This window comes from Triticum aestivum, chromosome 2A (genome assembly GCF_018294505.1).
Source record: "Triticum aestivum cultivar Chinese Spring chromosome 2A, IWGSC CS RefSeq v2.1, whole genome shotgun sequence".
In the NCBI taxonomy this organism is placed as follows: domain Eukaryota; kingdom Viridiplantae; phylum Streptophyta; class Magnoliopsida; order Poales; family Poaceae; genus Triticum; species Triticum aestivum.
Genome location: NC_057797.1, coordinates 777,448,449 through 777,461,585, shown reverse-complemented (window position 1 = coordinate 777,461,585; position 13,137 = coordinate 777,448,449). Strand labels below are relative to the sequence as shown.

General features: G+C 43.4%; 2 protein-coding genes across 2 annotated transcripts; one reads left to right on the top strand and one right to left on the bottom strand.

The window, feature by feature from the left end:
* Nucleotides 1–605: 605 nt before the first annotated feature.
* Nucleotides 606–2,238, bottom strand: LOC123186684 (uncharacterized). The gene is made up of 2 exons (XM_044598399.1): nt 970–2,238; nt 606–881 (listed from the first exon to the last, which is right to left on the bottom strand). Coding segments are annotated over exons 1-2 (1,236 nt in total). The 5' UTR covers nt 2,205–2,238; the 3' UTR covers nt 606–880.
* A 6,949-nt stretch (nt 2,239–9,187) lies between these two features.
* Nucleotides 9,188–13,137, top strand: LOC123186683 (F-box/FBD/LRR-repeat protein At1g13570). Its single transcript, XM_044598398.1, has 6 exons — nt 9,188–9,389; nt 10,646–10,708; nt 10,795–10,929; nt 11,058–11,951; nt 12,091–12,246; nt 12,354–13,137. The coding sequence occupies exons 3-6, from the start codon at nt 10,819–10,821 to the stop codon at nt 12,711–12,713; spliced, it is 1,521 nt and encodes a 506-aa protein (XP_044454333.1). The 5' UTR covers nt 9,188–9,389; nt 10,646–10,708; nt 10,795–10,818; the 3' UTR covers nt 12,714–13,137.

The following is a 13,137-nucleotide window of genomic DNA, read 5'->3' as shown; positions in this document are numbered from 1 at the left end:
ACCAACACGATCCATCAAGGGATTGCAATTTACTATCACTCGAACTCTGAAATCATGCGTCACAAAGTGGCAATTCAGTTTCCGTTTTCCTACTAGTACTAGATATGGAAGAAAGAAAAGAATGGTCATAGGTACGCCGGCAGGCCACTAAGACGCATGACATAACCTGCAAATGATTAAGAATCATATGCCATTTGGAGTGTCAAGTACTATATGGCACAAGAATCTGCGCGCGTATGATAAGTTACTCAGTTTTTTTTTGCCCGGGAAGCTTGACTTAGTTGTTTATGCACATGCTGCTCCTGCAGAGTCACAAGCCTATTTTTAAAACTTAATAGGCTTTGAAGTTCCATTTGCATGCCATGTTTTCCTCTTGCTGATTGTTTGGTGCTCTCAGAATGGTCTATCTAGTCTAGTGAGAAAACATATATATAATTTCACAGTGTGTTGTAAGTCCACAGTCTAGAAAAGTTACAGTAGCAACTGTTATTTTTTTCTGGAAAGGAAACTCAGACACATGCAGCAATGAGTGTATACTGTTCAATTGCCTTTCTCCTATATAGTACGTATGGAGTAATTATTTTTACTAATTGATTGGCATTAAAATATGTATTACTCAACTGGCTCCAAAATCAGAAGAAGGCAGCCAACGATGTCAACCATTATAGGTGATGAAACTAAGCTACTAACCTAGTCCCTGTTGTGAAGCAAACAATGCTGCTCCATGGCGAGCGCCGGTAGAAGATCCAAGGTGTTACAGTTCAAATTTAACTTACTCCAGACATATCACGCTGATGCTCCAATTAGCGCGGATATATGCCTGGCATTATTGTTGGCAATAGAATGATTATTCCAGCTGCTCTGGCTGATTATTCCGGGTTCTGCATGCATATATAGGAGTAGAATCATTAACTCGCCAACATAGTTGTCTTAACTAGGCAAGTTAGGGTAGTGCAACAAGTAGCTCACCACTTAAAAACGCAATGACATGAATTGCACATATGGTTAATGAGGCTACAAGTACACTCCATGTTGCAACCATGTTCTGCACATCCCCCAACTCTAGCTGACCAGGTGTCGCTGCTGAGGTGGTATTGCAAGATATATTTGTCAGGGATGCAATTTGCAACCACAATGGTATCACCCGTGATGGTAGGCACCGCCGACAAACTAAAACTCGGGTTCCCTTTAGTACCAAACAGAAGAGCATTGCCACCTATGCTTTTTACTGGGACAATCTTTCCTCGGGCAAGATCAGCTAGTCTGTAAATGATCATCTCCGTCACTTTTCTATAGCCAACGATCAGGATCTCGGAGTCGCATTCTACCAGCTCGGGCGAGTGGATTATATGCGCCGAACATGTGGCAACCAACTTGGGTGACAACAAGGAAGACGGAGCTAAACCTGATACTGTTGAATGCTCTTGCCAAGGTGGGTCAAACCGGAGAATATTTAGTTCCCAGCCAGCTGCAGATATTTGATCCTGCATCATGTAAAGTTCTCCTTTGAATGATAATGGGCTTGCATGTGGATAGAAGCCAAAGGCAAAGAAACCCCACCGCTCCTCCCTTGTGCTAGCAAAGACTACAAACGATGAATTCTTAAACGCGACCATGACCCCAAGGACTCCATCCGGACTCGTGCTCACAGCGGCGAATGCATCGGTTGGTGGTATCGAGTGTGCTCGCAATTCTTCTGGGAGAGTCATGTCTGCTGGGAGAATTATGTTTGCCGGGAGCTCCACAACGTCGCCGGTGAAGGGGTGGAGAAGACGCACACGGTTGCATCGGTGGTATTGCTGCCCCTGCAGGAGGAGGAGGAGGCCGTCCGCTGGGCAGAGGACAAAGTGATATTTGAGAAGCGGAAGTCGAGGGCGGACGAAGACTCCACTGGACAGGTTGAAGAAACGTTTCTTGGCATCTTCACGGGGATGGAGCCCGTGCCCCTCGGGCAGCATCATCCACCGGCGCGGGTGAAACCGCGGATCGATGATTCCACGGCCGAGCGGGGTGACGGTGCTGGATCGCCAGTACCGGCAGACGGCACGGAGGCGGACGTAGTCGAGCAGGTCCACGGCGAGCACCCGCCATCCGACGAGGCGCACCAGATCCCCGTGCAGGGTCGCCCACGGCGAGACGTCGCCGGAGCTGGCAACAGCGGCGGTAATGGCTGGCGGGCGACTGCGAACCGAGGGCGAAGGCATGGATCGATCTCGATCCCTATAGATTGATCGATAGTTTATTTCTTTACCCTAGCCTACGGCTGAGACCCAAAACCTGATCAAAGATCATATCGTCAACAAATTAACCTGCTTGGGCCTGGCCCTATTTTGGATGGTTGAGTTGGGCTTTCGTTCTAATGTCTACTTGCTCGCGATTGGATCAATTACGCTTACAAGTAGTGATAGTTGTCGTTCTCAAAACAAAACAAAAATAGTAGTGATAGTAGAATTGTGGAAACACATTCGACAACAGGCAAGAATTCATTTAGCTCGTTATCATCCGAATATATCAGCATGCTATAATTCGAGGCTAGTTGTGCCAGCATGTCATTGTACACAAATGCCGAGCTGGCAGAGGAGGAAAATAGAGTGCCGAAAGTTAATTTCGACGAACACATATGCAAATACAAACCAAATACTTTGCTTTCACCAGTAAAAATGACCGCGATATTTTGGACACTTTAAGCGGGTATTCGACGAACACATATGCAAATACAAACCAAATACTTTGCTTTCACCAGTAAAAATGACCGCGATATTTTGGACACTTTAAGTGGGTATAAAATATATTGACATGTGGCATACTTATTCACCAACCCGGTCGACTAAGACAATAGCTAAATGAACGCACGTGCCAAGATCCACCTATTCCGCACCTAGTCCGCGTGATGGTATAGGAAATGCACAACTAGTGGATTCTGCGCCAGCCTATATTTGCTTATTTCTTACACCAGATTGTAAAAAAATTGTTGATCAGTTAGATATTTAAAGAAAAATATGTGATTTAAAAAATTATTAAATTTTCCCGATACTACAAAAGTGTTTGCGATTTTTTAAATGTTACCAAGTATTTAGAAACCCTGAATTAATAAAAATATACTTGAATTTAAAAAGTATTCACAATTTATTTACATTTATAATATTCACATTTTTTAAAAATAATCATTAAAAAAATATTCTTTATTTCCAAATAAAATTTTCATTTATTCCAAAACAAATCCGTGAATTCTTTAAAAAATATCCATGCTTTTAGAAAATATTCATGAATTTTTAAAAGTAAAAAAAGCAAACTAGCAAACGAATATAACGTGTTTCTTTGTGATGTTAACGCCCTTCGGCGCTTTATTCATTACGCGAAAGCATGTTTGACTGCAAACAATCAGTCAGCCAGCCAGGGATTTCATCGAAAATTTGAGGAAAGCCGGAAATGCCTAAAGCATGCCTAGCTAAGCGGTGAGCCATCAACTTAGTGAGGTGATTCGAGAGCCGCAACTTAAATGTCCTTCATCTCCCTTAGAAGGTTGTCTCCGATTCTTTGTGAGGTGAGCATCAAATGTGCTAGACAGAAGAGGAAAGCAGAAGTGGGTTTCCCACAATTATAGTCACGCTGAAAAAGAACTACTACCTCGTTTTCTCTAAGGAAAATCATCATTATTCGTCACTGAGACATTGAGGGGCTGAAAGATGGATTGACAATAATGTGTTGCGCGCGTCGTGCTCTACTTCCACTGTGATAACTGCTAGTACGGTGAATAAGTTTGCTGTCAAATATGGCCTTGGCACATATCATAGGCATCACATTGACAGATGACTTTTACACTGCGTCGAAGGCCAAACATATTGGTCTTGACCTCAGGGGAGATGGCTTTGCAGGTGGCAAGTATGATGTCCCACTGCGTAAACTCAGTGGTTGGAATGGCTCTTGCGTCAAGTCTCTTGATCTTGCTTTTGTCTGTGTAAATCTGCCTACTAGTTTCTGTGGTATCACAAACCTGAATACACTCAGCCTGAATATGGTGTCCATCGATGCACATGATCTCGAACGTCTATTGCTAAGTTGTGTTCTTCTCGAGAGTTTAAATTTGGAGTGCTGCCCCTTATCAAGTTTCACTATACGTCAGGAGATCTGCCGGTTGCAATACCTGAGCGTCCGCGAGTGTGCGGTGCGAATGATACAGTTGCAAGCTCCGAACCTTACCACATTTAAGTTCGCTGATGACTGTGTGACACAAATTGTGCTAAGGGAATCTTCAAAGTTGTCAGAAGCAAATGTAGTGTTCAAGAACATGCGGTACAACAGGTGTTCTGACGCTTTCCACTATATCTTGACTGAGCTTCCGACTTCACTTCCTTATGTGCAGAAACTCTTTCTACATTTGGTTATTGACTATGAGGTTTGCTCTATGCCTTATCTCATTCTTTTTTATGTGGAGTCACGATACCTACACTCATGTGCATGTTGAGTTGTTGACTTGGCACCTTGATCCATCCCATATTGATTTATTGTTGTCAATGTGCATTGTTTCTGTTCCAGGTGAAAAAGTTCAGCAAAACCAACACAACTTTCATCAATTTGTGGCATCCGAACCTGAACATTATTGTCCGACACGATCCAGAGGATGTTAGCTGGGTTATTGGGTTTATTTACCTCATGGAATCAGCGCCTCACAGATGTTTTTACTGTGAAGGCTATTCCAGGGCCTGTGCACCGACACCTCAGGAGTGTCCACATCACTGGATTTTGTGATCTAGTGGGGATAGCCGAGTTGTCGCTCTACATCCTTGGTAATGCTATTGTGCTCGAACGTATGGTGGTTGATCCAGTGGTATGGATGGACTGTCGGTATACATATACCGGGCAGCTCTACTTAGTCAGCAAGGTCGGTAGCTACCAGGAATTATTTGCTCGACCTTGTTTTACTAAGGAGGAACTGCGGAATAGGAAATTTGCAAAACGACACCTTAACAGAAAGGAGTTTCAACACATCCTCACCATTTTATGAACACCAGGTTGTATTTATATAAGCGGATGCTTGCTGGATCAGCGCTGTAAAAACCGTCCTGAAAGGTGGCATGTACACATGTACAAGCTAAATTATTGAAGTAGTATTTGTACGAGACAAAATTTAGTTGTTTATGCACTTTGTATGCAATCTGGTTTAAGTACTCTACATTGTGTATCCCGGTATTTCTTTTCTTGGTAGTATGAACAAATACTGGTACTAATGAAGTGGCATGCAATATTCATTGGCAAATGAAACCAGGGCATTATTATTATACCTTTAGTTGTGTGAGGTAAGTGTTGATTGGTTCATTCATCTTATCTTTGATGAAAAAATCAACATAAGTTTAGCTTGGGCAAACAACAAAACTATGGAACCTTGTAGATAATATAGTAGAATTGCTCGATATTTCTTGCGAGTTGTGAGATCATTGTTTTAATTTTCCTTTCCCACTAACTTTGCTATTTCAACCTTTTAGAGAAAAGGGCGACATATTCTTGTCAAAATCTGGAATTTCCAGAATTTTACAAGAAAATAGAGGGGGTAAGGGACAAGGAAAATGCAAAAAGGTGCTTTGACGGGGAGAATGATCTGTTAAATTGTCTGAAATAAGGGCACCCATGTTCATGTTGGTTGATAGAGAAAATCAGGTTTAGTTGACCTTCGTCGTGCCATGCATCTTGACCATAGATTAAATTCGCGGACGTAAGTGTTTAGCGGCAAGAAAATTGGCAGCGAAATTGTACGAAGGAAGGCGCGATCTCCCGCGATTTAGGGAAGGAAGCAAATCACGTGGAAGATTCTGAACCGCACCACTATAGTGGTAATTTCGCTGGCGATTTTAATCTATGATCTCGACATGGGTGCCCCTCCCCTTCTCCGGCTTGGGCACGGACAGACATACACCCCACAATCACCATTACCCATACAATTAACCCACCACCTCACCTCTACGTACGAAGCCGCGACTAGCTATGTCGTCTATGTCTCTAGCTTGTTCTTGGCTCACCTTTGTCGGTTGTCCCTAGCTCAGGTTTGTGCTTTTTTAGACCACATAAATAGACTAAAATACCATATATATATATATCTTTCAGGATGGCTGGGGAAGGGGGCTGGCGACGTTAGCGTGGGAGCACTGCTGACCGCGGGCGTCGACCGCAGGTGGTTAGGCCAGCAGTGGCTTGGCGGGTCGAAGGAAGAAGAGAACAGCTGGAGGTTGAAGACACGCATCTGGCCGTTTATTTTTCATCGGACTGGCCCAATTAGATTATAGTCGACTGGTTTCTAGCCAGTCACTTAAATCTACAACAAAAAACATCTTATATTTTGAGATAGAAGATGTACATTTTATATATACAATATGACAAGAATGATATAAAATCATACCAGAATAAAGAAAAAAAACAAGTGCTCCCTTTGTTTCAAAATATTTGAAGTTCTAGGTTTGTCCTATGTAGAACTTCGTTTTGTTTGACCAAGTTTACGATTTTAGCAAACTTGTAGCCGAGAAGCCGTTAGAATCTTTAGCAAATACTAGAACAATGCCCGTGCATTGCAACGTGTATAAATATTCTAGTACGTCAGCTTATGATTTACCTGTCAATAATAATACGACTAGGTGAATGCCCGTGCGTTGCACGGGGCACACATAAGGCAGGGGAATCAATTGGCGTTGGTTTTCTAGGAGTGGTTTCAATGGAAAACCAACGTGAGGAGGACGTGAAGAAAAAAATGAATCGCACGGGTGAATATATCAGGTTACCCAAGATTGATCCAAATTTACTACTGCGTTACATGATTTTCAAATTATTTTAAGCAGGTTACAAGATTGCAAAGCTTCTTTTGACTATGCAACTCTACTCTCCCCCATTCACAAAATTTATTGCAAGAAATAAAATCTAACATATAATGAAATAATGATCAGAAATTTGAGTGGAATCTGAGATAAGAAGCTAAGTGATAAAGTACATTTGCTTTCACAAAGAACTGAACTACTTATGCAAGAAATAATGCACATGAACTGAACTATCTTGTTTTCATCCGACGTCAGGAATAAGCATGGACTACTCAAGACACCGTCATTAAAGAACAATAGAATATCTTGTTTTGCATCCGACGTCAGGATTAAGCATGGACTTCTCATGATCCAAAACACCATCACTAAAGGATAATAGAATAATAATCCAAGCTTTTCATGACCGAGCTCTCACACTTTGTTTACCTTGGCAGAGGCGTTTGGTGAATACTCGAGGACTAATCCTGTACATGACATTTATGTGGCATCACTGTCAATATTGAATTCTTATGCCTGAAATCATCCTTGCAAATTATTAAAAAAGACACGAAGTGTATATAAATGCAGTGAAGGAAGTTAGATCCTGGAATATCCAGAACTAAATAATAGTACTTAGTAACCTTGTGATCCTTTTACATAGAAAACCTTTCGAAAACACCAGAGGATTTACAATGGTTACTCCTTTTTCGTCATAGCTTCGAAAACACCAGAGAAAGAGTTAAAACAGAGAAACCCACTCGGATTTTTTTCTCAATTTTCAAAAATTGACCAGTGGAAGGGATTTTGGGTTTTTGAAAAGTTTATACTGAAAACCATCATTGGTCTGTCGAAATAACTATTAATGACATGAATCAAGAGGCCACCAAAACTATGAACTATTGAATGCCATTATCAGAAAAGAAATTCCATTAGACAGTACGTCATAAAAAAATGCAGTTGAAGTGGTCTATTTTCTAGATGATCTTTCCTGCATTCCTGGAGTAATACAACATGAACAGTCACTGAAGTTTCCAATAAAAAAGGAGAGAAAGTAAATGTGAAAGATCGTGTGTGAAAACGTCATTTGGTACTTTCGTTCTTTCGTAAACATGTTTCAAGATTGTACTGTCAACCATGCCAACGACATTGGAACCTGGTCTGATGTCTCCTCTTACCTACCAAATTCAGCAAGCACAAGTATGAAGAGTGACTTATCTGTAGAATCAGTACCAGACGGCACCCTAAGGGGAGTATAAGACAAACAGGTGAGACTCAAACACACACACACATCATGTCACAATATTCCTGTACGCTTCAGGGAGAGTCTCAAAGGGAAACAATTATGGGTTAGCCTCCATAAGAACCGTTGCACTTTGGTTAACACGGTACCTCCCAGTTTCTTTTCTCAGTGATGCTTGTTACCGAGTTATCATTTGTTGCGGGGGATAGTGACATGGGTAGACGAACCTGCAAAGGGCGAGATTGCTCGGAAATTCAAATGGCATCAGCAGCACCTACTCCCAAGTGAAAATAAGCCGGATGTTGATCACGTAGAGGTTGATGCAGGTGACGTCGTCGCCATCGACGCCCTATCGCAGTAGCTTCTTGCCGTATTGCAAGTTGCCACACCCCACCTCAACGACCTACAGGCTGCAGCACAACAAGCAACATATATGTTCAGAAATCAGGAGTCATCACGAGATTGACCTCAAGAATGGGGGAAGAGGCAGGGGAGCATGAACTGGGAAGGGGAGGGAGAAGAACAGGGCTTGGCCGGCAGCCGCATCGACTCCATGTCCGCGTGACGATACGAGCCCGGCGACGGCATGAACTCTCGCCCACGCCCTCCTCAACGCTGCAAAATAGCTCCGTGCGGCAGCGGCAAATCCTTGGGTATCGCACAACGATGACGGGGAGCGCGCGTCCTCTTGTCGTTTGCCAGATCGGGGAGCTTGTGGCGGCGGCCAGATCAGTGGGATAAGGCAGGGGAATCAATTGGCGTCGGTTTTTTAGGAGTGGTTTCCATAAAAAACCAACGTGAGGAGGACGTGAAGAAAAAAAATCAATCGCACGGGTGCGGGAGGCTTGACGAAACTAACCACGTAAGAGGGGAGACGGGACCTTACGGTTCTTTTAGGTAGTAGAGAAGAGATTGTGTAAATAAATGTTCATCAAATTCTGCCCGTGAATTACCTTATATTTTGATTACAAAATTGATAAGTAAATTAAATGAAATTAGTTTAGAAAGTAAGTAAATTAAGGTGATTGATTACATTCTTTTTAAGTAGGAGACATTTGATTTTAAGTTTGATAAGTAAACTAAAGTGAAATTGGAAGTATAGTAGAGATTGAGATAGAGATACATAGGATGTGGAACGTGCGGTCCAGATATGATCTCTGTCGTCGCAAGAACTCAACACAACACCCGCTCTGCTCTGCTTTCCTTCCTCCTCCGGATCCCAGGGTGTGGCGGCCGGCGAGCGGTTGCCGCGGCGGTCTCCCAGGGTTTAGGGCGCGTGTCTCCCTCCCCTCCGGGACATTCTGTCGCCGCTGCCCTTCCGCTCGGCTAGTACCTGCGACGGCGACTCCGTTCTTCGGCGAGATCCACAGGTATATTGAGAGAGTCGTTTATTCGTCATCCTGGCGAAATTTTTTATGGAATTTTTTCTTGGTTCCCTCTCGAAGAAATGTTTCTTGCAGTTACAATTCCCCCAGGATTTTGCCTTGATGAAACGTGTGATCTGATTCCAAACCCGATCTAGGATCCACGCTGCAAAATTCCCCCTTTTGTCAGATTATATACATTCTTGTAGCTTATGCTTTCCCTCTCCAGCCTAGTAGTAATTTAGTGCAAAACACCTGCATTAGTCTCCTGCAAAACGACATCATCTGTTTACTTGTTTGGAATGCAGAGTATTTAGAATTGAAAGAGACAGGGGGAGATAAAAAGCTAACAACATATTTGGAATGCATAGTATTTAGAAGGCCTTCCATGATATTTTGAAGTGTGTCACTGTGTCTTCGACGGTTTTTGTTGGTGTTTGTCTTTGATGGATATGTTTGGTTTGGAGCGGAGGGTTGGATGTGAAAATCGATCTCTGCAGCCACCAGGGGTTACTGCGACGGCGTGCTCCTGTCCAGGCAATGGATGCCGTGGCGGCGACCCAGGGTTATGACGTGTCTCGTCCTTCCTAATCACCCCCACTCTCCCTCCGGCAAGCCTGTTGCGCGCGGCTCCTCCGTCCTGCTCCATCCCTCTCCAACACGACCCTCCGGCGGCCGCTCTGTGCTCCGGCGAGATCCACAGGTATCTTGCGATCCATCGCGGCAAGGTTGAGCTATTCAACAGTTATCTTGCAGTTACAATTCCAGCCTTGATCAATCATGTTATCCGATTCCAATCCTGATCTAGGGATCTGCGTTGCAAAATTTCCTTTGTGTCAGATTATATTATATACACGCTTCCGGCATCCTTGCAGCCTATCAAGGTTTTGGCTACCTAGGGGCACTTTTTTCTCGTGGGTCACCGAGAAACTCGGTTACCATGGTTACTGCGAAAGTCCAAGATAATTTCGGATGATTTTTTAAATCTGAACAAAATTCGTCCAAAATTCATTCAAATTCCAAATTTCGGAATTGTTTGCTTGGGAAGTTGATTTCTCGTGGGGTACTGGGAAACGCGATATCCGCCGGGTAACCGGTTTTCTCGGGCGGTACCCAAAACGCTGCAGCCTATGCTTCTGTTGTAGCTTAGTAATTTAGTGTGTGAATTGGTCAGCTGCAAAACTATATCATCCGTTTTACTTGTTAGTACTAGAGAAAGGGACAGTGGGAAATAAGCAGTTGACAAAATATTTGGAATGCAGGGTATTTAGATGGCCTAGCATGATACGTATTTGTCTAGTACCTCCGGGCAGATCAACCCACCGGTATCCTTTCATCTCTACTTCCAGTATTCAGTAATCCATTTTTTATCCCTGTTGCAAATTGATTGACTTGCCGATTCCTATTGTAGGGAATTCTGCTCCCCTGCTCTCTGATGGACAAGCCAAACAGTCAAGAATGTGCTGTAAGAAACAAAAACGATGCTTCCAGTTCCAAGAGGATTGTGGGATCGAAGGTGGCCATGGAGCTTCACCTTCTATCCACTGTAAGGATCACCATGCCCCATTTACACCTATTACCTACTCTGCTATCATAACATTAACAAGAAGCAACTGTTGAGTTGAACAACTGCCGTCAAACTACCGCGACCTGACTCACTGCCCATACTTACAGGACATCTTGCGCTACATCTTCTCACGGCTATCGCTCAAACAGGCCGTGAGGATGAGTGTACTATCTCGTGAGTGGAGGCGGCTAGGGATATGCCACCCGGACCTGGTGTTCACCGAAAACACCTTATTTGGCAGCGATACAACCACAAGTACTGACCAGGAATCCATGACAGCTGAATTCATCACTAGAGTGGACAATGTGTTGCACCCGCTGTGGTCTACTTCCACCATGACAACTACTACGGTCGATAGGTTTGTTATCAAATTTGGTCTCGGCAGACATCAAATGCATCACATTGATAGATGGATTAACTTCTGCACCGCGTCGATGGCCAAGCACATTGGCCTTGATCTCAGGGGACGGAACGGCTTTGAACATCCCGAGTACATTGTCCCGCTGTGCAAACTCAGTGGCCAAAATGGCTCTTGTGTCAAGTCTCTTCATATGGCTGATGTCTGTTTAAAGCCGCCCCCTAGATTCTGTGGTATAACAAACCTGAAGAAACTGAGCCTACATAGGGTGTCCATGGATGCAGGCGACCTCCAATGTTTGTTGCTAAGTTGTGCTCGTCTCGAGAGTTTAAGCTTGGATTTCTGCCCCTTGTTAAGTTTTACTATGCATCAGCAGCTTTGCCGGTTGAAGTACCTGAGTGTGCGCGAGTGTGCGGTGGGAATGATACAGTTGCAGGCTCCAAACCTGACCACATTTGAGTTCGATGACTGTCTAACACAAATTGTTCTCAATGAATCTTCAAAGTTGTCAGAAGCAACCTTTGTGTTCAAGAGCAGTTCATACAACTGGTGTGTGGATGCCTTCGACTATATCTTGACTGAGCTCCCAACTTCTATTCCTTATGTGCATAAACTTCTGCTACATTTGGTTATTGGATATCAGGTTTGCTCAATGCCTTATTTTATTCCTTCTTTTGCTGTCACAATATCTACATTCAGTTGTAGGTTGAGTTGTTGACTTGCCACCTCGATCCATCTCATGTTGATTTATTTGTTGTGTTCATGCATTGTTTCTGTTCCAGGTGCAAAATTTCAGTAAAAGCAACACCACTTTCATCAATCTGTGGCATCTAAACCTGAATATCGATATCACATACAATCAACTCGATGCTGACTGGGTTACGGGTTTGGTTTATCTCTTGGAGTTAGCACCTCTCTTAGAAGAACTGGAACTGCATGTAAGTGACTCAATCTTCGATCATGGTCTGTTTTTCTTTTTCTTCTTGATATTCCCGGTTGAAAGAATATATAATTAAATATTTAATGGTTGAATATACATGTGTAGATTGAGTGTGATAGATCTAGTGATGCTGTTCCTGCAAGGATAGTGAAGGCAGCTCCAGGGCCTCTGCATCGTCACCTCAGGAGTGCCCACATTACTGGATTTTGTGATCTAATGGGGATAGCCGAGCTGGCGCTCTACATCCTTGGGAATGCTACTGTGCTCGAGCGTATGGTAGTTGATCCAGTGGTACGGATGGACTATGGGTACCCATATACAGGTCAATTTTATTCGGTCAGCAAGGCCCGTAGCAGCCTGGAGGCCGCTAGACCTAGTTTTACTGAGCAGGAGCTACACGACAGGGAGTTTGCGAGGAAACACCTTGACAGAGAGGAGTTTCGTCACATCCTCACCATTTTATGAATAACAATGCCAGGGATTGATATACCTTACCTATGTGAGCGGATATTCACAGATCAGCGTGGTGAAAATCGACCCGGAATTCCTTTTTCATTCTGTTACGAAGCTCTGTGAAGCATTTTACGGATCAGTCTGAAGGGCGCCATGTACAAGGTGAAGTACTAGGGACAGGTAGTGTGTGCGCGCGCTGAAATTCAGTCGTGTCTATGTTCTGTGCAATCTGGTTTATGCTTTATTATATGATCACTCTCCAGGCTTGTCCTTGGTAGCACGGATAGAAGCAGGTGCTACTGAACTTATATAGAGTACTCTTTTGTAAAGGAAATCAGGGAATCATTATCTCTTTCATCTTATTGCATTTGTGTACGATGCGATAAAGAACAGTACATTTCCTTCATGCCATTTTCTTGACTCGGTTGTATCAGGG

Bases quoted from the DNA above. Each gene is read 5' to 3' on its own strand.
- LOC123186684 (XM_044598399.1), bottom strand. From the start codon at position 2,204: ATGCCTTCGCCCTCGGTTCGCAGTCGCCCGCCAGCCATTACCGCCGCT.
- LOC123186683 (XM_044598398.1), top strand. From the start codon at position 10,819: ATGGACAAGCCAAACAGTCAAGAATGTGCTGTAAGAAACAAAAACGAT. The intron at 11,952-12,090 runs GTTTGCTCAATG...TTTCTGTTCCAG, and splicing joins ATTTGGTTATTGGATATCAG to GTGCAAAATTTCAGTAAAAG. The intron at 12,247-12,353 runs GTAAGTGACTCA...ATACATGTGTAG, and splicing joins TAGAAGAACTGGAACTGCAT to ATTGAGTGTGATAGATCTAG.